The following is a 21,292-nucleotide window of genomic DNA, read 5'->3' as shown; positions in this document are numbered from 1 at the left end:
TTATATCTTTATAATATCAGGGTTATATCTTTACAATATCAGGGTTATATCTTTATATTATCAGTTTTTATGGCACAGCACGGTGAGCTCACCGCTTTTATTTCGGCGCGGTCGCCGCAGCAACGGAGGGTGAAACAAAACATGGGGTTGAGCGCAGCGAAGTTTCCTGGCTGCTGGGGCTCATTTTTCTTCATGAGCTGGCTTTGGGAGGCTGCAGAGCGGCTGCTCATGGAAACTCAAACGTCTTTCCCTCTCCCCTGTCTGCTCCCCCATCTCTCTCCGCAGTGATGGAGATAAAGGTTACACATCTGGTTCAGATCTGTTTAACCAAAAAAAAAAAAAAAAACCAAAAAAAAACACCGAAAAAAAAGCTGTGCTCCTGCTGTGCCATAAATCATCCCGCAGCTGGAGCGCACTCCCGGCTCTCGCTGGGGCTGTTTATCCCACCACATCCCACTGAGCCATGGGGTTTGCTTTTGGGAAGGCTGCGCTTCCCGAGAGCTGCCTGCTGCCATTTTGAGTGATCCCCGGCCTCTGAGCAAGGTCTGAGAAGTTTAAAGTTATGGTGGATTAAAGTTTGGGGATTTAGAACCACCCGGGATGCTCAGCTCAGCTCAGGGGAATGGCACTTGCTTGCAGTGAGCTCTCTGCCAGGTGCTGCTCCCCAGGAGCAGCTATTCTGCCCCAAAACATTTATGGGGCTGCAAAACATAGGCAGAAAGCAACGGAGCACCTAGAAAATCTAGGATCTTCCAAATCCCCTTCCTTTACCTGATCACATCCATCTTACTGCAATGGTTTTGGGGTTGGGAGTTGCAGTATTTCCACCCCAAAAGCAGCAGACCCCAGGCCAAGGAAATGCCCACACTTCTGTCCCCATTTCCCAAAGATCCTTTGCTGCAGGCTCCAGGTTTATCTGCATCTCTGCTCAAGCACTTGGATACAGTCCTAATTTCCAGGAATGCCCAGCATGGAAGACATCGTTTCCCCTGAACTCCTGACCTTGCAATGTCAACACTGGCCGTGTAGGGCATTGCTGGAAAACCCAGGAAGGATCTGGGCAGGTACATCTGAGCATCTGTAGACTTCTGGACTGGCTTCTTTTAGTGATGTAATAAATTTAATACTGGCTAATAAAATGTGTCAGAGCCACTTTGCCTCTCCTTGTAAAGGCCTGCCTAGAAAGTTGTGATTAAATGCAAAGCTGCAGCATTGAGGGAACCTAACCAAGCATTAAATGCTGATGCTGTCCTAAATTTAAGGGTCTGGCTTCAATGTTGAACCCTAGGACCACATCCTGCTCTTCATTTTTATGACAGCACTGGTACCACTAGTGGTTATGTCTGTGCTCCACGGCTGAACCCTGGAGTTGTCACCAGCAGGCTCATTGCTTTCTGGTCTCCAAGGGCAGCAGAGTCATCCAAACCCCTTCTGATTTCAACTGGAAAAAGTGAGATTTGACAGCGACTTTTTGTTATAGTTTGTCCCAAGGACTGTCCACTATCACTCTTTAAGGACGAAGTGTGGGTGTAAGAGGGAGTGTAGGATTTTGTGGCTCCTTCTGGGCAGCCTGACTGTGAAATGGTCCATGAGGAAATTCCCTGGTAAAATAAGGGCTGGTGGCTCTGCTGATTGTACCTCACCCATCTCCCTTCAGGACCTGAAGGGACAATACAAGAAAGATGTGACAGGACAAGGGGGAATGAATTCAAACTGAGGGTTTAGATGGGATATTGGGAAGGAATTCTTCCCTCTGAGGGCAGTGATGCCCTGGCACAGGTTGCCCAGAGAAGCTGTGGCTGCCCCTGCATCCCTGGAAGTGTCCAAGGCCAGGATGGACGGGGCTTGGGGCAACCCGGGCTAGTGGAAGGTGTCCCTGCCCATGGCAGGGGGTGGAACAAGATGAGCGTTAAGGTCCCTCCCAACCCAGCCCATTCTGTGGTTCTTTCCTTGGCACAGAATTAGCGCTCAGATTTGAAGACACAGCATTACATTCAAGGCTAACCTGGACTTTATGCAGGTCCCCGAGGCAGGGTCACCTCAACCTACACCAGCCCTGTGAAGGTTTCCCTGACCCAATCCTGGAAAGGTCCAGAGATTTAGAGCAGTTCCAGTGACACTTCCATCTCACCACGTGCCCTCCGCTTGAGGAGAAGTTCTAGCCCGGGTCTGGCTTTTATGGCATGGCTGTCCCCACCCTGGGCAGGGGTGTAAGACTGACCTTTTGAAGCAAGTCCAGGGGCTTTTTTAATGCAGGACGTGAGGTCTACATAAGAAATCCTTCTCTAAGGGGGTCTGAGGCCACCCCAAAAGCAGCAGGGCGTGGATGTGGGGGCTCCCCAGCGGCAGCCGGGAGCGGCGCGCGTGGCTCGGGCCAGGCCGGGCTATTTTTACTGCCGGTCTGGTCCCGCAGCCACGCTGGCAGATGCGCTCCCAGCTGCAGATGACTTCCATGTGCAGCCCCTCGTGGCCGCTGGCCGGGGGCCCGGCTTCCTTAAAAGGCTCGGGAGGCGCCTGCAACGCCCCGGGGAAGGGAGGGGATGAGGGGCCCCTTCCCGAGCTTCCCTGTGCATCCCCGGGCCGCGCCCTGGCATCCTGCAGGGCTGCACGGGCCATGGAAAGCCGCTTCCCCGGGAGACGGAGGCGGCGCAGGCAGAGGGAAAACCTCTCCCGTGCTGCAGAGGGCTGGGAGGACGGAGGGAAGGGTCACTTTTAACCTAAGTGCAGCTTTTAAACCCCGTCAGAGCAGAAAGGCAGGGGGGCTTGGTCATGCCCGGTGCGTGCAGGGCAGGCTCCCGAATCCCTCGGAGCCATTGCAAGAGCCAGTTACAATAATAAATAAATAAAATTTACCCATTCCCCTCTTTTTCTAATGAAGCCCTTGTGGTGTGCTGGGTGAAGGTGCCAAATAAACAGCGCAGCTTCCCCAGCTCAGCTGCCACGGCTTGGCTCATCCCCAGCCGAGCTGTCCCCTGTCCCCACGCAAGTGGCTCGGTGCTGACGGGAAGTTTTCGGGTCTGGGCTGCTCCTCGTGCCAAGAACGGGATGCCTGAACCGTAAATCCCCACGAGGACAAAGCCCGGAGCAGCCCTGTGGGCTCTTCTTGCACCCTCGGAGCCCCGTGGATCATGTGTAGCTCAGTAAGTCAGTCTGGCAAACGGTGTGGTGATGGGCAAATCCCCCTGGGAGATGCCTCCAGGGCTGTCCTTGTTGTGTGTGCACCGCACGTGGAACATCTCCTGTCGTGGCCCAGGGGCACCTGCCTGAAGTGCTTCAGAAAGCAGCAGGACAGCACCAGGTGGTCTCCTCCTCGTGACAGTCCCACCCTGACCCGTGGAAGAGCACCTGGATAAGCCCTGAATGGAAAGGGTCTCCTTTCCAAGATTCAACCAATCCGACCCAGTTTTCCAAAAGTCAGCGCCCTCTCCCAGCTCTCCCTCACTAATGCCCTGGTTTTTGTGTTCCAGCTGCCCTCTCTGATTGTAGTATTCACATTTCCTCTAAACAGAAAAAACCTTAGCTTTCTCAGGATTTTTCCTGAGAGAAGCTGTGAGAAAAGCAGAGAAAAGAATGACCAAAACAATTCTTATCTCACTTGCTACTACTCGTTGTTGTACAGATGTAAAATGTGTTATAGAGATTGTTTACCCAAGGTAATTACTTGATTAGATTCTAGTGATAGTATTTTAGATTAATTAACCAATTAAGTCACGGCTGTGTTGGGACTCTGGCAAAGAGTCACAGGTTTTTTCTTAGTAGTGATATAGTTCTTATTAATATAATACAGTGTAATATAATTATAGTATAATATAGTTGAACAAAATAATTAATTAACCTTCTGATATTATAGAGTTCTACACATCATTTTCCCTGTCGGGCACAACATTTTACTATACTCCATGGCATGTGCCTGCAAGGCTCCATTTCTCCTTCTGGGCACCTCCAGCAGGCCATGGGAAGCATTATCAAGCCCTGCCTGGGGACAGCAACAGAGGCTCAGGGAAACTGAGGACGTCAGCCCCACAGCCCAGAGCTGCCCTGTGCCCTGGGGTGGCCACTTTCATCTGCTCTCTGCTTTCGGGGGGGTTTTTGAAGGGGCAGGGCAATGTGAATTGTTTCTGGGAATTTTATCTTCCTTGGGTGAACTCAGAGAAGGAGAGGAAGGGTAAAAATCATGGCTGTGGAAAGCAAAGGAGACAGATAAAAATACTTATGGGGTCATTGAATCACACAGGGACACCCAGGACTGGCTCAGGCCAAGTTGCTAAATGCCATGTCCAGCTGAGTTTAGATTCCTTCAGGATGGAGATTTCACAACCAAGACATCTCTGTTTCCACCTTTTTTTCCCAGCTGGAAATCTCCATGTTGCCAGCAGCCTCTCAGTGCTGTCCCCCTGAATCTAAACTACATCTATCCTCCTTTTGAGGCACAGTGGGATTTCTCCCCTCCCCCCCTCCCCCAATAATTGCTTTCCAGACACTGAAAATTTATTCCATTGATACCCACACTGGCTTTAACAAGACAAACCCACGAGTTTCTCAAAACCTCCATTAGACTTTATTTAAAAGTTCTTTGTATAGACTTCCTGACACAGTATCCACAATAAAAATAAACCCCCCCTCCCTCCCACTGCTCCCCCTCCCCAGACTGCTTTGCTTTGTACTTTATAAAACATACAACATCAGAAGAATGCCAGAGGCATCCTACACCACAATTTAAAGATTTGTTAACTGAGGCCTTGGTCCCAGCAGTGCATTTGCATTTGGAAACTTTGCTTCCTTTTCCTTGCTAGTTCGGTTGGCCACATGTGGTACAAATGCATACAAGAGATCTAGTTTGAGATCAAATCCAGCAAAAGGAGAAAAAAAAATTTAAAAAGTGGAAGAGTGAAAATGGAACCACTTGTTTATCAGAATCAGCCACTCTCTTACACAAAGGCTTCCCCTGTAAAGTTACGCTCAGTTATGAGAAGGATAAAAGCAAGCAGGTAACGAGTTGCAGTGAAATTATTATGATTTTTTTTTTTTTTTTACTCATTTTTATGGTGCCTTAGATAGGCAGACAGCCAGAACTGGGGGGAAAAAAGGCTAATTTAGAGACATGTTGAGAGACAATAACAATCTGCACTTAGGTAAATATTTGGCAATGTTGAAGCTATACAATATAACCCGGGCACGTGTAGCACTCAGTCCACAAACAGTTTAGCACCATATTGATAGGTCATGCAGCAAAACCCTCTCCTCAAGGTTTGCTTGGGAGTTAAAAGCATGAAATATTACAGTGCAAGGTTGTCTATACCCTTAGCTTCTATAGGGGCAAGGTGGCAAAGGTGATGCTGTCTCAGAGGTAAGTGTTGGCCAGCCCCCGGCTCTATGTCCCCATCGTCGTCACCGCGCCGGGGTTGATGGTACCTGGTGGGGAAAGAAAGAATGAATAAGGTTTTGATGCAGGATACTGAGGGAAGATAAACGAGGTAACTGCCTGGAGCCCAACCCCAGGCAGCAGAGGGGGAGTGCCAGGGATTTGGCTGGTCCCTCTTACCAGGGGTGCAGAGTTTTTCACATTCTTTCTGCGTGTTGAACCTGTTCTCGTTGCCGCCGCAGCCGCCGTACCAGAAGCGGGCGCAGCTCTTGGTCTCGGGGTCGTAGTACCACTTCAGCACAAAGTTCCTGCAGGTGCCCTCGTCCTTCTGCAGCCGGCAGATATCCATGACTGTGGAGAAGAGCAGGAGCAACAGTGGTCAGTAGCACTCCTGGGTGAAGCACAGCCTTTTCTGAGTGTGTCTGCAGGGCAGGGCTGGAATGCAAGCTGAGAAAGGGCATCCCCAGCTCAGACTGTGCACATCTCCTGGGACTAAATCCCATCTCCATCTTTGCAAAGAGAACCTCTTTCCCTGAGGGCCACCAACCCCGGTATCTCCTGTGTTGCTGCCATGCATCCAGGAGCGATGAAGGAAGAGTGTTGCATGGCAGTGGTTGTCTCAAATCCCTCGGATCTGTAGGAAATGTGTTGGCGGGTCTCAGAACTGGGAGAGGACTGGCTGAGCTGCAAGGCAAGAACTACTGGCACCACTAAAATGACTGACTTCGTTTAAAAGAGAAATTTTCCATGGGAAGATGCTCCTGGGTCCACCACACGCTGCCCATGGCATCTTGCATCCCTCACTGGGTGAGAGGGGAATTAACAGCAGAGCCCTTGGATTGCGGCAAAATGAAATTGCCAAATAATTTTTTTAAAATAAAATTTAAAAAAAATACCTGGTATCAGCCACTGATTTGCCATCAGGTCATACACCTCCCTCCACACAGGAAAGCAGAAGGAGCTTGTGCCACCTCTGCTCAGCACAGCATAAACACCACAGATAAGGGGGAGTCAGAAATCAGTATTGACCTTACAGTTCAGCTTTGCTTCTGGGCTCCTACAGCCAAAAGCTTCCCCAGGCCTTAGGCAGGCTCTTAGCCTTTTTTATATTCAGATTTTCTTTTTCCAAAGCCCATCTCCCTTCTTCCCACCTTCCAAAACACTGAAATCCATCAGATGTGAACACAGGAATGACTCTACCCCAAACCCTGCACAAGAATGAAATCCAAACACTAATCAAAACAGAAGAATTTCTTTTGCATCTATAACCTAATTTCCCCATATTTCAATCTGAAATTAAACAAAAGTTAACCCAAAAATTTCCAAGAACTGATGGAGAGCAAGAACTAGGGAATTAAAATGTGTTTTAAGCTGTAGCAGGTTGAAAAGATGGGAAGAGACAGGGTTTTAAGTCATCCCATGGAGAAAATGTGCCTGGGCTCCTCCGTTACACTTAAGAATTACTTTTGTCATGGTAAAAAGTTAGTAACAATAAAAAAATAAAACCACAGAATCATTAATGTTGGAAAAGTCCTCTAAGACCCTTGAGCCCAACCATTACCCCAGCACTGCCAAGCCCACCACTAAACCATGCCTCATGTTCCACATCTACACATGAAAAATCGTATCTAAAAAGTCCATAATTAAAGGGAATCACAGCATTTAAAAGGCTTCCAAAGAGAAGTGGGTCTGGTGCATGTTTTTGCACCCAAAGTGCCTTAAGGTTTGGGAGCTCAACTCATTTCTCACTGTTGCACCTGCTGATGGCTGAACCCAGAGCCTGAGCCATCACCCAGCACCTTGAAAGCTGAGCTGCACTGAACTCCTGTGTTCATCTTCCATGTGGATTCAAGCTCCGGCTTTGCAGAAAATGGAAAGGGAATAAAGTGAGCAAAGCACAGCAGGCAGAGACCTGAACATCCCTCCAGGGCCCCTTGGCTGCTTTTCTTGACTCTGTGCCCAGGGCAGAGCAGTGCCAAGTTGATGAAATATCACTTTTAGCCTCAGAAGCAGTTGCTGGAAACATCATCAAAGCATGTGACAGTGATCAGAAGAGGCTGGCCCGTGGGACAGGGCTAGCAGGAACACACGCCCTCCATAGAAAACCTCATCAGGGAGGCTTCCCTGCTCTCCCAGGGTGGAATCCTGCTCTGGAGTGAAGCTGTGTGCTGCTTCCTCTGGCAACAAAGTGCTCAAACTACAGCCAGAGGATCCATGATGCCCATTTGCATCCCCAAAGCACCTTGAAATCCCCTTTTGCCACCCCAGACATTTCTGTGGCTGGTGGTGGCTGCCTCCTTCTTGCCTCCACATCTCTGCAGGTCTGCCAGTGACAAAAATTCCCAAACGTGATTTAAGGATCCTAAAATGAACCTAAGAAAGTCAAATGATGTGGAAGGGTCTGTAATTTGCCTTTTCAAACCCCGTCATGCCGCTGCAAGGACTAAAGCCCTGCCTTTAGGTACCAGAGCTGTCTTCACTCCTTGGTTTCCCTCCCAGCTCCACAAAGGGCCCTAAAACACCTCTGGGAGGGGGAGGCTGCTCTGATAAGGATTTTCTGGGCTCTGTTCCCATCCCAACCCCTTGCTGAACTAACACAGGTGATTTCAAGCTTCTTCTCCCTTCCCAGGTCTTGAAGAGGTTTGCAAACATAACCCCTTAACCTCAGAAACTCCTTGAGGAGAGGAGGGCGTCGCCGTTGTCCTGCGGGCTCCTCCCTCAACCTTGACTTTTCTCTTTTGGTGATGAAGGAAAACGTCTCCATGCAATGCCTGAGCCCCATGGAGTCACTTTCCATCAGGTGCTTTGGTTACAGGCAGCGAAATGTTGGGAATTCTCTGCTTTCCAGCAGAGGGGTGGCACTTCTTGGTCACACAGAGATAACACAAACTGGTTTGGGACCGTGCTGTGCTCCAGTTCAGCAACCCCAGGTCCTTCATGAAATCCACTGAGCTTTGCCACTCAGGCTGTGCCAACACAGCACGTCCTAGTGGGACAACACACATGCAAAGTGACTGGCTCATGCAAAGCAGATGGAAGGGCATGGTTGTGTGAAGGAGAAAGTGAAAACTAAGTCTGTGCTACTTTTGATCTGGGGTTGGACAGGCTTGGATGCATGCTGTGAAATGGTCAAGGTGAAAGAATGGGTTTGCTTTGTTTGTGATGATTAATTTTTTGGGGGGTGTGTTACCTGATGACAATCTTTTCTCAAGGGGTGGCTGCTGCATGGCTTTCTCATCTGCTGCTGGAGGAGGAAAAAGTGCACGGGTTTGGATTTTAAATGGTGCTTTCTCTCTGATCCAAACATCATTTGACAATAGGACAAAATGCAAAAGGGTGAATCCTCATGGGGTACTTACATGACTTTAAGCATTTGTTATTGCACTCAGCTTCGGTCTCAAATCTATTGGCATTACCTCCACAGCCACCATACCAACCCTGGCTGCAGAACTTGTGTTTGGAGTCAAAGAACCACACAATCTGATAGTCCTTGCACTGCATGCCCATGTCAAAGTCCAGCAAGCAAGGATCTGGCCAATCTGCATGGCAAAAGGTGCAAAGGTTAAGTGATTTTGAGAGGGTTAAAAGCTGAAAAAGCAAAGAGATTGAAAAGAGAAAAAAAGGGAAAATAAAGTCTGGTTTGGGACTGGTGGCATTTCCCTCTTGTGTGTTTTGTCTTGCCTTGCTGTATGCAAACCTTCTTAAGCCTCCACTTTACCTCTTCTTGCTCTTGGTTTTGTCACAGATCCAAACCCCAGATCCTTGGAGTAACACAGTGGGAACCCCTTACTCCCCACTGGTGCACTCAGGACTGAGCCCTCACGCAAATCCCCCCGCTCTCCTTTCAAAGCTCTTTGTCTTGGCAGTAACTACTAGTCCTTAAGTGTGTTTATCTCTAAAAGCAAGTTGCACCTGGTATATGTGAAGGCTCAATGAAGGCTTAAATATATGTTCCTTTCCTGTCCCAAAAATGATAATTTAGGTCCAAATCCCAGAGTTTTTATTAGCTGTGCTGGGCCATCCATGCTATTTTACCTATATAAGGAGGGCAGAGTGTGGGCTTTCCTCAAAGGTCTCTTGAAAGACTTACACATGGGTGTCTCCCATGAACTAGAGGAGGCTCAGCTAAACCCATCCCCAATTCCCTGCCCTCTTTAGAGTCTTTATCTTGTTGAAAACCTTTGGATTAGCATCCTTGGGGAATGCTCCCCCCAGATTGCTGGCTGCCATAAATCCTCAGGCAGAGGCATTTGCTGCATGTGGGCCAGCGAATGGAGCTGAGATGGAGAGGTCTGTGTGGAAGTGCAGAGCAAGCACACAGCACATCCCTTTTCCCTGGGGCAGGAGAAGCCCACATTTTCCCGTGGGCTGGTGCCAAGAGGTTAAACAAGGGGTTAAACAAAGCCGGGGGTGCTTGTCACCTGGTGGGAACAAGGGGGGATGAGGGGGATGTCAGTGCCAGGGAGAGGGGCCAAATGAGCAGGAGCACATGGGAAGGGAATGATCAAGGGTCATGCAGGAAGGAGAAATGAGTTGGTCCTGCACGAGCCCTTGGCCCCTCGGCTGCACAAAGCTCCAGTGGTGCCACCAGCCAGGCATGAATGAGATCCATGCTCATCCCACTCAACGCCAGCAGCCAGAGCTCAAGAGCAGCTCCACAACTCCTGGCTGAACACACTGAGCAGCAGCATTTCCCCGTGCTCTCAGACCACTTTGTGAAGAAAATGAGCCACAGCGCAAGCAAAATGTTCGAAGGAAAACATGGGAGCGATGATTCAGGGATGAGTTTTGGATGACAGATCCATTGTTGGTGTGCCTGCAGTGGCTGTGCTGCTTCATGAAGGCTGAGAGCCCTTCCAGTCCTTGGAGGAGGGGTTGTGACACTGATGGTACCACTGAGTGTGACAGCACCGATGTGATGAGCTTGATGTCACCCAAAGCCATGAAATGAGGCAGAGACCCCACTGCAGGGCTCTGACCCGTACTGCCAAGGGTGTCACAAGGCCATGATCAGCTGGCTCTGCAAAGCAAGGACTTGCAGATCCCTTGGTGTTAGTGGGACTGTGAGAGCCCCCAGCCCAGCAATCCTCCCGTGGCCCACACTCACCACTCTCAGGCCCTTCCAGTGGCTCAGTGTTGAGCATCATGTTGGCCAGGGACACCTGGGCCTGCGCCGGGGTCTCTGTGGAGGAGAGGGAGAGGGTCAGTCAAGGGGGAGGGCATCAGTGCAGTCCCAAACTCACTCAGCAGCACCCTCAGTGCAGTCTCAAACTCACTCCCTGGCCCCAGCTCCAGCACAGGGGCCAGGTCTGGATCTGTTTAGCCCAGCACACACACATGAGAAATGTTTATTGGAGGCAGCTGATGGGATGAGCAATCCCCAGCTGCCCGGCCGCGCCAGGATGGGATCGCCGCCTGTCCCCAGCCAGTGGCTCTGCTTGGGCTCATCCTCGGGGGTCACCACAGAGGAGCATCCTCAGGGCCCCATGTGACTGCTCTGGATGGCCCCACTCACCCCACAGCATCGACAGGGCAGGGGTTCAGGAGCTGGATGTGGCCTCTCTGGAGCCACTTTAGCTTTGGTCTCCTGGCCTTGGAGATGGCAGAGTAAAAATGGCATCCCCCAGGGGAGCCAATCCATGATGGATCGGTACCCTCTTGTTCCCTCAAGGGCTCTTTTGGACCACACTCCTCCCATCAGGCTTCACATCCCTCTAGGACCTATGGTGAGGATTGTCACAGGTAAAAAATATTCCATAGAGGGGTCTGCAGCCACAGGAAGGGCTGGATTTGCTTTTCTTTACTATATGGTTTGGGTGTGGCTAAGGGGGAGAATCCTATTCAGTGTCCAGGTCAGTTTGCCACCACTGCCTACTCAGTTTATTCCCATTCAAGATTTATTCTGTGGGAAAAGCAGCTTCCCTGGGCATTGGGAGCTCCAGTTCAGCACATGCAAATGTTACTTCTACCCACTGATGTCTTTTCTCAATATTTTTGTAGGCATCTTTATTGCTTGCAAAGGTAAGGGACTGGTCCAAACCCACTGAAGCCAGAGGAAAGGCTTTCTGTGGGCACTGGAATTGTCTTGGAAGTGCCAGAGGAAGCCAGACACGGCACTGGCAGAACCAGCACAAACTTCACACCACCAAGCCAAGTCACCTCTGTGCCAACTGTATTAAAAAAAAAAAACTTGGCTGTGTCTTAGACAGCAACTTTTGGCCATGCCAGAGAGTTTGGTGATGGATCTGCAGACATGGAGTTTGGATCCTCAAGGGACTAAACCTTCCTTTTCATCTCCTCTTTGTGGGTTTTTCTGGATAGTGTGGGAAGCAGATCAGTAGCTATGGGAATGGCTATTAGGGAAGGAGCTTTTATTGCTTATTTTGAAATGGGGCTGGACTGAGTTTACCAGTTTGACTCATTATTAATTGCAGTAGTGCAGGCTGGGCCCCCACCAAGAACTTCTGCACCGATGTACAAACCCTCCAGCACATAACAAACCCACTCTGGGACTGCCTTTAATTATCCCACATTCTGTGCTGATTTAACCCCACTGAAGTGTAAACTCCCATTTTTCAGAGAAACACATTTGCCACGTCTCATACGCTGCTGATGATGGCACACAGGAGGTGACACGACTTAGCACAGCCAGGGCTGGGATTGTTGGTACCAAATGATTCCCGATCTCTTTTTTTTTTCCCCTCCCACTTTTTGTGTCCACTTAATGAAAAAAATAAATGCCCACATGTTTTGAAGAGTCACTTACTCGTGCTGAATGACCCTGTGTAGGTTACTTTGGGCTGGGATTTTTGGTAGCCAGTGACGACGACGACGTATTTCTGCCCGCTCCTGAGCCCTCGGATCACGTGCTCGGTGCCAGTCAGGTTTTGTCTCTGCACGAGGGAGTGGTCGTGTGCCAAGGTGACAGTGACATCAAAGGTGTTGTGCGGCTCGGGGCTGGCCCAGCGCAGCCTGGCGCTGCTCTCGGTGACATCTGTGATCTGGATGTCGTGGGTCTTTGCTGCAGGGCAGAATCAGAAGGGACACCAAGCAGTGAATGAAGAGGGAAAGATCTCAAGGAAAAAGTTCCTCAGTGCTGCAGAATCTTCTTTCCATGGCAAGTGCAAGCCAGGCTGGTACTTGGCTGTATCAAATGCCACTGCAGGGGAGGCTTGGTTTTCCATAGCTCAGATGATTCACTAAGTTGTTTATTTATCTTTAATAATCTGTTGCAATCTAGCAAATCAAAGTCTTTTTTTTTTTTCCCTCTCCAAGATTCTCACAGCTTGAAATTCCCAGCACTTTCCCAACAACTGTAAATGTGCCCAGACAGATCCTTCCTTCTCTAGGGTGCAATGGATTCACTGAGCTGCTGAAGACCTTCAAACCAAGCCTGCCTAAGAGTGAACATAAAATCAAAGTCTGGTTTGGGTTGGAAAGGACCTTCAAGACCATCTCATTCCAACCCCCATGCCATGGGCAGGGACACCTTCCACTAGTCCAGGGTTGCTCCAAGCCCTGTCCAACCTGGTCTTGAACACTTCCAGGGATGCTAACCTTAACAAGTCAAAGAAGTTGTTATGGAAAGGTTTTCCTGCTCTGCGTGGATGAGACCTTTATAAACACTGCTTGAAGCACTGGTAGGGCAAGTAACACCAGAAAAGTTTATTCCCCTCAGCCTGATAAAAGCATTAGCCTTGCAAAAGCTGATTGCTTTTATTTATTGCTTTTTATTATTTATGCAGGGACTTGCCATCAGTGACTGGATGAGCTGCCCTATGCTTGGACACATTCTTTGGTCCTTGCTCAGCTAGTGCAGACCTGCCTGTACCCCCTTGCAAAAATACCTGGGAAACCCCCTTGGTATGAACTGTGCTCACATGAAAGAGGCTTGGCATTCCCAAATAGATCTCCACGCTGATCCATTGATGAATGAACTATTCCTATTAGCTGAGAGTTCAAACAATGCCATTATATGAACCACCATAAATAGCAAAACTTGACCAAGGGGTGATGCTACAAGGAAATAATGGAAATAAATGAGCCACACTAGAAAGAGAAGCTCTCTATAGAGGGATGGATTGTTCCTTCTTGTGTTTTGCCTAGGGGCACCCATTTTTGCACAAATTCTTAACGCAAGCTGACAATGCCCCAGCACAGGCTTCCTGATTTACACCTAAAACCGAAATTTGGCCTCTGGGTGACATTTCCCACGGGAATAATCCTCTCAGGGGGCAAGAAGAGCTACAGCCTGCTGTGGTTCAGCCTAGAGGGAGGCACTGCCCACACAGGGAGAGCTGTTCACATACCACTGTGTCTCCTCCTGCCGCCGGCCACGGTGGCTGTGGCGTTGCTGGTGGCCCGGCCGCTGGCTTTGGCGTGGGTGGTGGCACTGGCTGCTCCCTGGGCAGTGGCATTGCCCTGGGCCACGGAGCTGGCCGGGATGGTCTCGGTGGCTCTGGACTGAGCCGTGGTGCTGGCAGGAGTGGTTCTGGCATGGGCACTCGCCACCGGCCTGATGGTTGCGCTGACCGTGGTGCTGGCAGTGAAGGTCTGGCTGGCGGTCGCGTTGGGAGCCACGAACCTGAGCAGAATTTTGGAAGTGGAGATGAGTTGACGTAGAAACCATTGGCAAGAACCCACCTGAGGTCAAGAGTCTTTGCCAGCTTTAGATTTGCCCACAGTGAAGAGTGAAAAGTGCTTAGATCCAAGCAGTGAAAAGTGCCCCTAGTGGAAGGTGTCCCTGCCCGTGGCAAGGGGTTGGAAGAAGATATTCTTTAAGGTTCCTTCCAACCCAAACTGTTCTGTGATTCTCTGATAAGGGTGAACTCAGCAGACGGATCTGTATCGTGCTTGACTTCCCGGAGCTTGGCCTTCTAAAGCCAGGACAGCTGTGTGCCACCAGTGAGTCTGGGTGACACAAGCTTTCACTTCTCTTCAGAAAATATTAGCATGGGTGCTGTGTATCAGATAACCCAGGGCAGCCCAGCCTCTGAAAATAATGTTTGGAGTAGAAAGCCCCAAATTCATAGTAATTTCTGACCTACACAATCAAAGTCAGCATATACTTCCTTTATATCTTTATACGTATATAAATTTACCCCAAATTTAAAACTATACATCACCCTTCTCTGTAAGATATCTCTGCTGCTCTTTTGACACAGCACTGGAGGAACCAGTAAAGTTAATTGAAATATTATTAGAATTATACTACTTAAAAGACAATCCTGGTTTTTGAAAGTGAAGTTGCTTTTTCTTTCCTTTTCCCCAAAGCATTACTCACACTGCTTTCTGCCCGATGAGCACAGGGTGCTGGCTCTGAACTTGCTGACCATTCTGGAGCCACTCACATTGTTTCCTTATCTCTGGAGACAGGTAGAAAGCAAATTCACCTGGAGACAGAGAGAGACATTAAATACTGGAGTTGAGGATGGTGGATACCTACCACCAACACATTACATTTATTTCTTCTCAATTAAAAAAAAATAATAACTTTCCTTTTCTTGCTTTATGTTTGGGTACTGCAACATCCTGGGCTGGGAGATTTGTTATTCCAGTTTACAAACATGAGGGTCTTAACTACAAGAGGGCTGTTTGCCTGAGTCTTATAAACACTTATAAACACATTTCTTGTAACAGGGCACTTCCAACCACACAGGTAGTGCTATTTTTTCAAGAGGTAGAAGTTTCCAGGACTGCTGTAAGCAGTAAATGGAAAAAGCAAACTGATATAACCTAAACATTTATTTCCAGATGTTTGCTTCCTATTTGGTGCAAGACATTCCTGAGCCTGTAGTATATCAGCCCGCTAATCTGATTTTCAGGAATTTTTGCTAAAACCTAGATTTCCTAAAAGAGGTCTAAATCTTTTCCTTGCTGGATGGGTATGTTTAGGATCTGTGGGAGCTGGAGGTCTAGCCTGGGTTCTCTAGCTAAGCTGAGATGTCGATTTTTGAGGCACAGTCAACATATCCCAAATACAGCAGCTTGATTTATCCCTGAGCAAAGAATCCTGTACATCTGGTCCTTAAATCTGCATAGAGCAACTCCAGATCTCAGTCTGAGCCAGCCAAGGGCCTGCTGGGCATGATGTTTATGCAGAAGTCAGGAAGAAAGATCTGCTGGGTGTTCAAGGAGCTCCAAGGAAGTGCTGCAAAGGGCCTCAGCAAGACCTATGGGAGAGGTAGGCCAGGTGGGATGAGATCAGAATCCACAGGTGAGCCCATGGAGACCAAGGCAAAGCACACTGAAGTGCAAACTCTACTTGGTGGATCAAAATGGAAGGTGATGGGGAGGCCAAAGTGAACAAAACCCAGACATACTCAACTACGTAAATTATGAGCAGCCCAAATTGCACCAAACAGTACAAACCATAAAAAAGAGACTAACTTCAGCGGGTCCTGCTGCTCAAAACCTTTCAGAGGCCACATGTTGCCTCTTCCATGACACTTGGGCTGCAGGATGTTACACTTACTTCTGATAAAGGATGGCAGCAGTGTCCCAAAACGCAGCAAAGGCTCTTCATGGAGCTCTCCTGGTTTATCAACCAGCTTGAAGAACACGTCATTTGGCTCGCTGGCAAGGCTGTAGATGTTCTTGGCATTCACCTTCCTGCCGATGCCCAAGACAACAAAGAAGTACCCTTTGCATTTTGCATTGATGACAACCCTCTGCAGGTGCTCAAGTTCTTTTTTGCTCACTTTTCCAGTCATCATCAGAACTATGACTTTTAGGTCCCGAGGGCTCGGCGCACTTTCAAAGACATGAGCAATTGTGTGTTCAATTGCACTTCCCAGAGCCGTCGTGCCATGAAGCTGGGTCATTTGGTTGTGGAGGTAATTAATGATCTTCTCTTTGGATGCATAATCAGTTAGTGAGAACTCAGTTTTTACTGGTGGAAAGCTTGAGTTGGTTTCATGTTCATAAGGAGCTTGCTGGAGAACGGCCACTCTGGCATGGTGCTGGGATACTTTTGGCTCTGAGCTGATTTCCAGGTTAGTTACAATGTGGGAAATGTACTTCCTCATCTCGTTGAACTGCAGAGGGGTGGTGGACTCGGAGCTGTCCAGGATGAAGGCTATGTCCGTGTCCACATCCGTGGGGGCTGCCCTTCTGTCTCGGAATGCAGGTCTCTGGCCAGTTCCAACACAGCTGGGATGGGGATCACACACATCTGGGGAAAAAATACAGGGGGTTTCACCTGCAGGACCCAAACACAACTCTCCCTTATTACTGTAAACATGTCTTGTGTCACATGAAATACCATCAAGCCCTGGACATTCACAGGTCCATTGCTCGATACCAAAGTCATTTCATCCCACAACACATTCAGTTATGTGTTCAGTATTTTTTTATGTGCTCCTTTGTCCAAGGGGATCCCTGAAGCACTCTGTCATATGTGGCAGAAGGCCATCTTTTACAGCACTTAGCCTTCAGTATTTGGGCTACAAAAGTGGCAACCAGACAAAAAAGGAGCTTCTCTTTACAAAGCAGAGAACGCCCAGAGAACCTCATCCACAATGCCAATGTTTTCTGCTCAACCCAAGAATCCCTTGTATCCATCAACAAAAGGGCTGACTCCCAAGTTGGGCTTCCCTTCTTACAACCAACTGCTGTGTGGCCAGAAGGATTTGGAACTGTCTAGAGGAGAAATTGGATGCTTTACCCAAACAAATGTGACAAGTCAAAAGCCTCTGAATGGTTTGATTCAGCTGACCGCCGCTGGTTGGAAGAACAATGGCGTGACCAACCGCTGTGTTGTTGATCTGGTGAGATGGAAACAGAAACACACGGAGTCAGTAACGCTGCCTTCTGTTGCTCTCAGCTCAGAGGAGGGCAGGGAAACCCACAACTCTGAGGGATTTTCTGCTCAGCATAATGCTCTCAGTGGATCCCTTTTGGAGGAGCCTAGTGTCCCCGATGTCACTTTAGAGTAATAAACTCCAAGAAAAGGGACCACTTGAACCAGTGCTCAGTGAGTTTATCTGGGGCTTTTTCGTGGCTTTCAATCTCTGCCTGTCCACTCTCCCTCTGCCAACAAAGCTAATGTACTCCCATCTTCCCTTTCTGTCAGACTTTTCCTTCTGTTTCATCCCACACTTGGCACCCTGGAGCCATGGCCTAGGAAAAGAGTGACTCCTGAGAGTCTCACTAGCATTTCCCAGCACGTGCTGCGGTGATTACGGAATTTGGGTTTCTCTCCTAATGGATGGATGCATTTGGCCAGCAAACTGTCTTCCACATTTGAGAGGCCTATGAATGCCAAGCATTGCTTGTGGCATCCAACACCATGAAATCAGACCGAGGGCATGAGCAGAAAATAAAGAAAAGGTGAAGGACCCTAACCTCCAGAGCTCTGGCAAGAACAGCATCCTGCCTGCTGGTGAGGAACACTGGCACAACCCCGGCATCGTAGAGCTTCAGCACAGCATCATTGAGCTGCGGGGATGCCCTCGTGTCCCCGTTGCTGAAGAAGACAGCCACCTTCCTCATCAGGAAGCCACTGCGGGCACGCTTGAAGGTATTCCTGGCCACAAAGGACATGGCGGTCTCCAGACTGCGTGGTTTCGTGGTCAGGGTTGCCTGGAAGTTTTGGATCTGCTGGAGGAGGCTGGATTTCTTTCTGGCGTCAGCAAAGCGGATCTCGGTGGTGACCTCGTTGTTGTAGGTGACCAGAGCCACCCGTGCCCCCCGCGGACAGTTGCTCTCAGCAATGGTTAGGTTGTTGACCACTCTGAGCACGGTTTGCTTCATCCTGTTGAAAACCTCCTTCACAACGCCCGAGGAGGTGTCAATAGCAAAGGCCAGCTCGGTTGGGAAGACAGGGCACTCCTTGGGACCTGTTGGGAATGTGCATCGGGAACAAGTCATGCCTCAAACAGCTGTCAGGATTCAAGGACAGTGTCCTCAGCAGGGGTAAATCATTCATATGTGGGGAGAGCAACAACTGTGACATGCAGCCACCCTGGGGGTTTAAAGGACCGAATGAGACTTACCATAGCAGCAAGCTGTGGAAAAGATGAAGAGAAAAAAACAGCTTGGTCAGTGCCATTCTTGTAACATGATGGGCAAATAAGGGTAGAGAGAGGGGCTTAGCAAAGCACTGAGGAGGTACTCACGGCATTTGTCTTTGATGTTCCGCACCAGCGCGCATTGCTTTAGGAAGTAAAGAAAGGGGGGGAAAGAGAGATGTCACACAGCCAACCCAAGGGTGTTCCAAGACAAGAGAGAAATTATGCCACACTTACATCTCTGGATTCTCCTTTCTCGCCTTTAAGGCCCTGTTTCAAAGAATGAAGAGAAGTTGAGTGCAAAGTGTATCTCCAGGGTGCCTTATGAACCCTGTCAGAATAACTACTACACCATGGGTCATGCAGGAGCCAAGGGAAAATCTGTCTGTTTTCAGCTGTGTTTCCAGCAACAGAGTGCAGAGCTCTTCTGTGTGAGGAGTAAACCTAGCTGAGGCCAAACCCAAAAGGGAGGTTGGAACTGGATGGTCTTTAAGGTCCCTTCCAACCCAGACCATTCTATGAGTTATGATGCTCCAGGTTCACCTTGGCCTTTCTAGGGAGCCTTGTTGCAGACAGATTTGGTCATGGCCCATATCCTGTGTGGGGTGGTGAATGATAAAGAGATGAGAATCTCTCAGAAGGAATTTTAAGGGACATATTGCCATGGGGAATTCCTAATGCCTGGTAAAAGCATGTCTCTTGACTTTTTCCTTTGGTTTGAGGAAGGTTAAATATTTGTCAGCAATAAACAGCTGCTTAAAAATATATAGAGACACATCCAAGACAAATAAAGAGGGATTTCCCCAACTTGAAATCAGCAGGAGACAGTGATGGACTTATTTTCAACGCCTGGCCCCCACAGGCACCATTACATGACGCCAATCAGCAATGCAATGAACACTTACAGATGGCCCAGGGTATCCAATCTCTCCTTTCTGACCGGGTGTCCCAGGTACTCCTGCATTTCCCTAGAAAGAGAGAGCAGAAAAGTCCTCTTCATGAATACCTGCAGGAGGACTCCCAGGAGCACTTGGAGGAAAAGGTGTGTCCATCTTTCAGGGCATTCATGCAGAAGGGAAAATTTGTACCATGGTCCAACTTACTCTGCGGCCTCTGTTTCCTTTGGGGCCGGGGCCTCCAGCGACACCACGGTCACCAGGTCCACCCTAGGAGAGGAAAACCACAAACAGCAGCTCTAAACCTGCACAGGCCCATGGAAAATTGCTTGGAAAATAAATGCACAGTTCATGGGCTGCACCTACCTTTGGCCCGGCGTAACCTATTAAGCCGCGTTCTCCCTGAAAAAACAGAAAGGTTAATTTGGATATGTTTTGGAAAATGCCCTCATCCATCTGCGCTGGACATCTTGGCTGCTTCCTTGTCCTTGTTGAGGAGGTGGGAATGCTGAGCATACACCTACCTTCCTGCCTTTAGGGCCCGGGCCACCAATTCCATCTCGTCCATCATCACCCTAAAATTGGAAAGTCAGAGTCATTAATATGTAAATGATATGTGATATGTAAACAAGTTAAACCCCACAGGTCCAGCAGCACCAATAGAAAGAACCCACTGAAGCCACAGGCCTTTGTGAAACTCTTAAATGTTCCTTGAAGTCCTTTAAGTGTCCTTAGAGGTGTCAGAGGATGACCACACTCACCATCTCTCCTCGTGGGCCCGGCTGTCCGTTCGGCCCTTTGGGTCCAGGGTTTCCAGGCTCACCCTAAAAGAAGGAGCATCTGTTAAAGCATGTGCTGGAACTCCAGGCTGCTCTGAGCCTTCCCCACCCCATCAACACTGGTTTCTTCTCACAGAGCAATCTGCAACCCTCCACGTGGCAGAAAGGCATGAGTGGACCTACACAGCCCGAAATACTGCCACATGCATGCTCTTTTGTGGGATCTTTGGTGATTTCGGGAAAGATAAAACCTTCCCACATGGGCATTTTCTAAGAATCTGCTCAGGAACATTGACTGGGGATCTCAGTTGCTCAGTTACTTTTGCCTTTCTGTTCAATGAAATGGGAGTCTAATGAGACAATGAGCACAGAGTTGCTTCTCTCCACACTGTGAAAGCCCAAGAGGTTCATCTCATGTATTTCTTCAAGCCCATGCAAAATCCAGCAGCTTTTCCATGAAGCTTTAATTGCTGCTGCTGCCCAGTGCTCCTGAAGACATACCTTTCTTCCCAGGGGACCAATCCTGCCACGTTCTCCTGGGGGTCCTGGGGGTCCACTCCCAGCCTGGAATGGAAATGGGGAGAGGCATGTTGGCACGTTCAAGAAAACTCAGGGGCCAGGAACTAGGGAAGTGGATGACCATAGAAATCATGTATTGACTGTTTGGGCTGGTGTCTCTCAAAACACCTCAGGAAATTCAGAAGTCTTCTTCATGTTTGGGAAGAGCTGGAGGTCCAGCTCAGTTCAATGCAAATGTCAGCAGCAATTTATATTGTCCCTAAGAGAAGACCCACAGGAAAGCAGGAGGGGGAAACCCATACTGGGGGTGGGGAAATGCAATATGGCTTTGTGTCAATAGGTGTGGCTGAGGAATGCAGCAGGAGGGAGAAATAAATACATGGGGTGGCCCCTGCAGGCATGTGAGATGGTCAAGCTCTGGCCTCAGAGGATGAAACATCACAGAGATGCCCCACCAGTCACTCAAGGATCCTCTTTAACTAAAATTGCAAAAATGGGCCAAACACTGAAGGCCTGACCCCTCTGTGGTTGCTTTTAGCTCTGTCTCTTCTGTAACTCTTGATCAAGAAGCCTTAAGCATAAGCTGAGAGGAGAATCATGCTGGAAGAGAGTGTTAAAAGAGAGTGGAGCAGAGCTGGAGCCCTAGGAGAGGGGAATGTGAAGATACATTGGGATCTTATTAGTTCAACAACAGTATAGTTGGGCCAATGTCTGGGAAGCAGCAGA

General features: G+C 48.9%; 1 protein-coding gene across 1 annotated transcript in view; it reads right to left on the bottom strand.

The window, feature by feature from the left end:
* Positions 1-4,963: 4,963 nt before the first annotated feature.
* The window catches only part of COL6A3 (collagen type VI alpha 3 chain), a 57,979-nt gene continuing 41,650 nt past the window's right edge, over positions 4,964-21,292 (bottom strand). Inside the window, exons 27-46 of the mRNA XM_068196653.1 lie at positions 20,549-20,611; positions 20,030-20,092; positions 19,793-19,843; positions 19,635-19,670; positions 19,476-19,538; positions 19,278-19,340; positions 18,610-18,642; positions 18,481-18,517; positions 18,358-18,369; positions 17,708-18,201; positions 17,028-17,127; positions 15,837-16,535; positions 14,646-14,754; positions 13,672-13,946; positions 12,129-12,383; positions 10,470-10,544; positions 8,722-8,901; positions 8,553-8,606; positions 5,543-5,713; positions 4,964-5,412 (exon numbers count right to left, since the gene is read on the bottom strand). Of these exons, the coding sequence (XP_068052754.1) occupies positions 5,372-5,412; positions 5,543-5,713; positions 8,553-8,606; positions 8,722-8,901; positions 10,470-10,544; positions 12,129-12,383; positions 13,672-13,946; positions 14,646-14,754; positions 15,837-16,535; positions 17,028-17,127; positions 17,708-18,201; positions 18,358-18,369; positions 18,481-18,517; positions 18,610-18,642; positions 19,278-19,340; positions 19,476-19,538; positions 19,635-19,670; positions 19,793-19,843; positions 20,030-20,092; positions 20,549-20,611 (2,874 nt within the window). The 3' untranslated portion in view covers positions 4,964-5,371. The remainder of the gene's footprint in view (positions 5,413-5,542; positions 5,714-8,552; positions 8,607-8,721; positions 8,902-10,469; positions 10,545-12,128; positions 12,384-13,671; positions 13,947-14,645; positions 14,755-15,836; positions 16,536-17,027; positions 17,128-17,707; positions 18,202-18,357; positions 18,370-18,480; positions 18,518-18,609; positions 18,643-19,277; positions 19,341-19,475; positions 19,539-19,634; positions 19,671-19,792; positions 19,844-20,029; positions 20,093-20,548; positions 20,612-21,292) is intronic.

This window comes from Anomalospiza imberbis, chromosome 7 (genome assembly GCF_031753505.1).
Source record: "Anomalospiza imberbis isolate Cuckoo-Finch-1a 21T00152 chromosome 7, ASM3175350v1, whole genome shotgun sequence".
Classification (NCBI taxonomy): domain Eukaryota; kingdom Metazoa; phylum Chordata; class Aves; order Passeriformes; family Viduidae; genus Anomalospiza; species Anomalospiza imberbis.
This window is presented reverse-complemented; position numbering and strand designations above follow the sequence as displayed.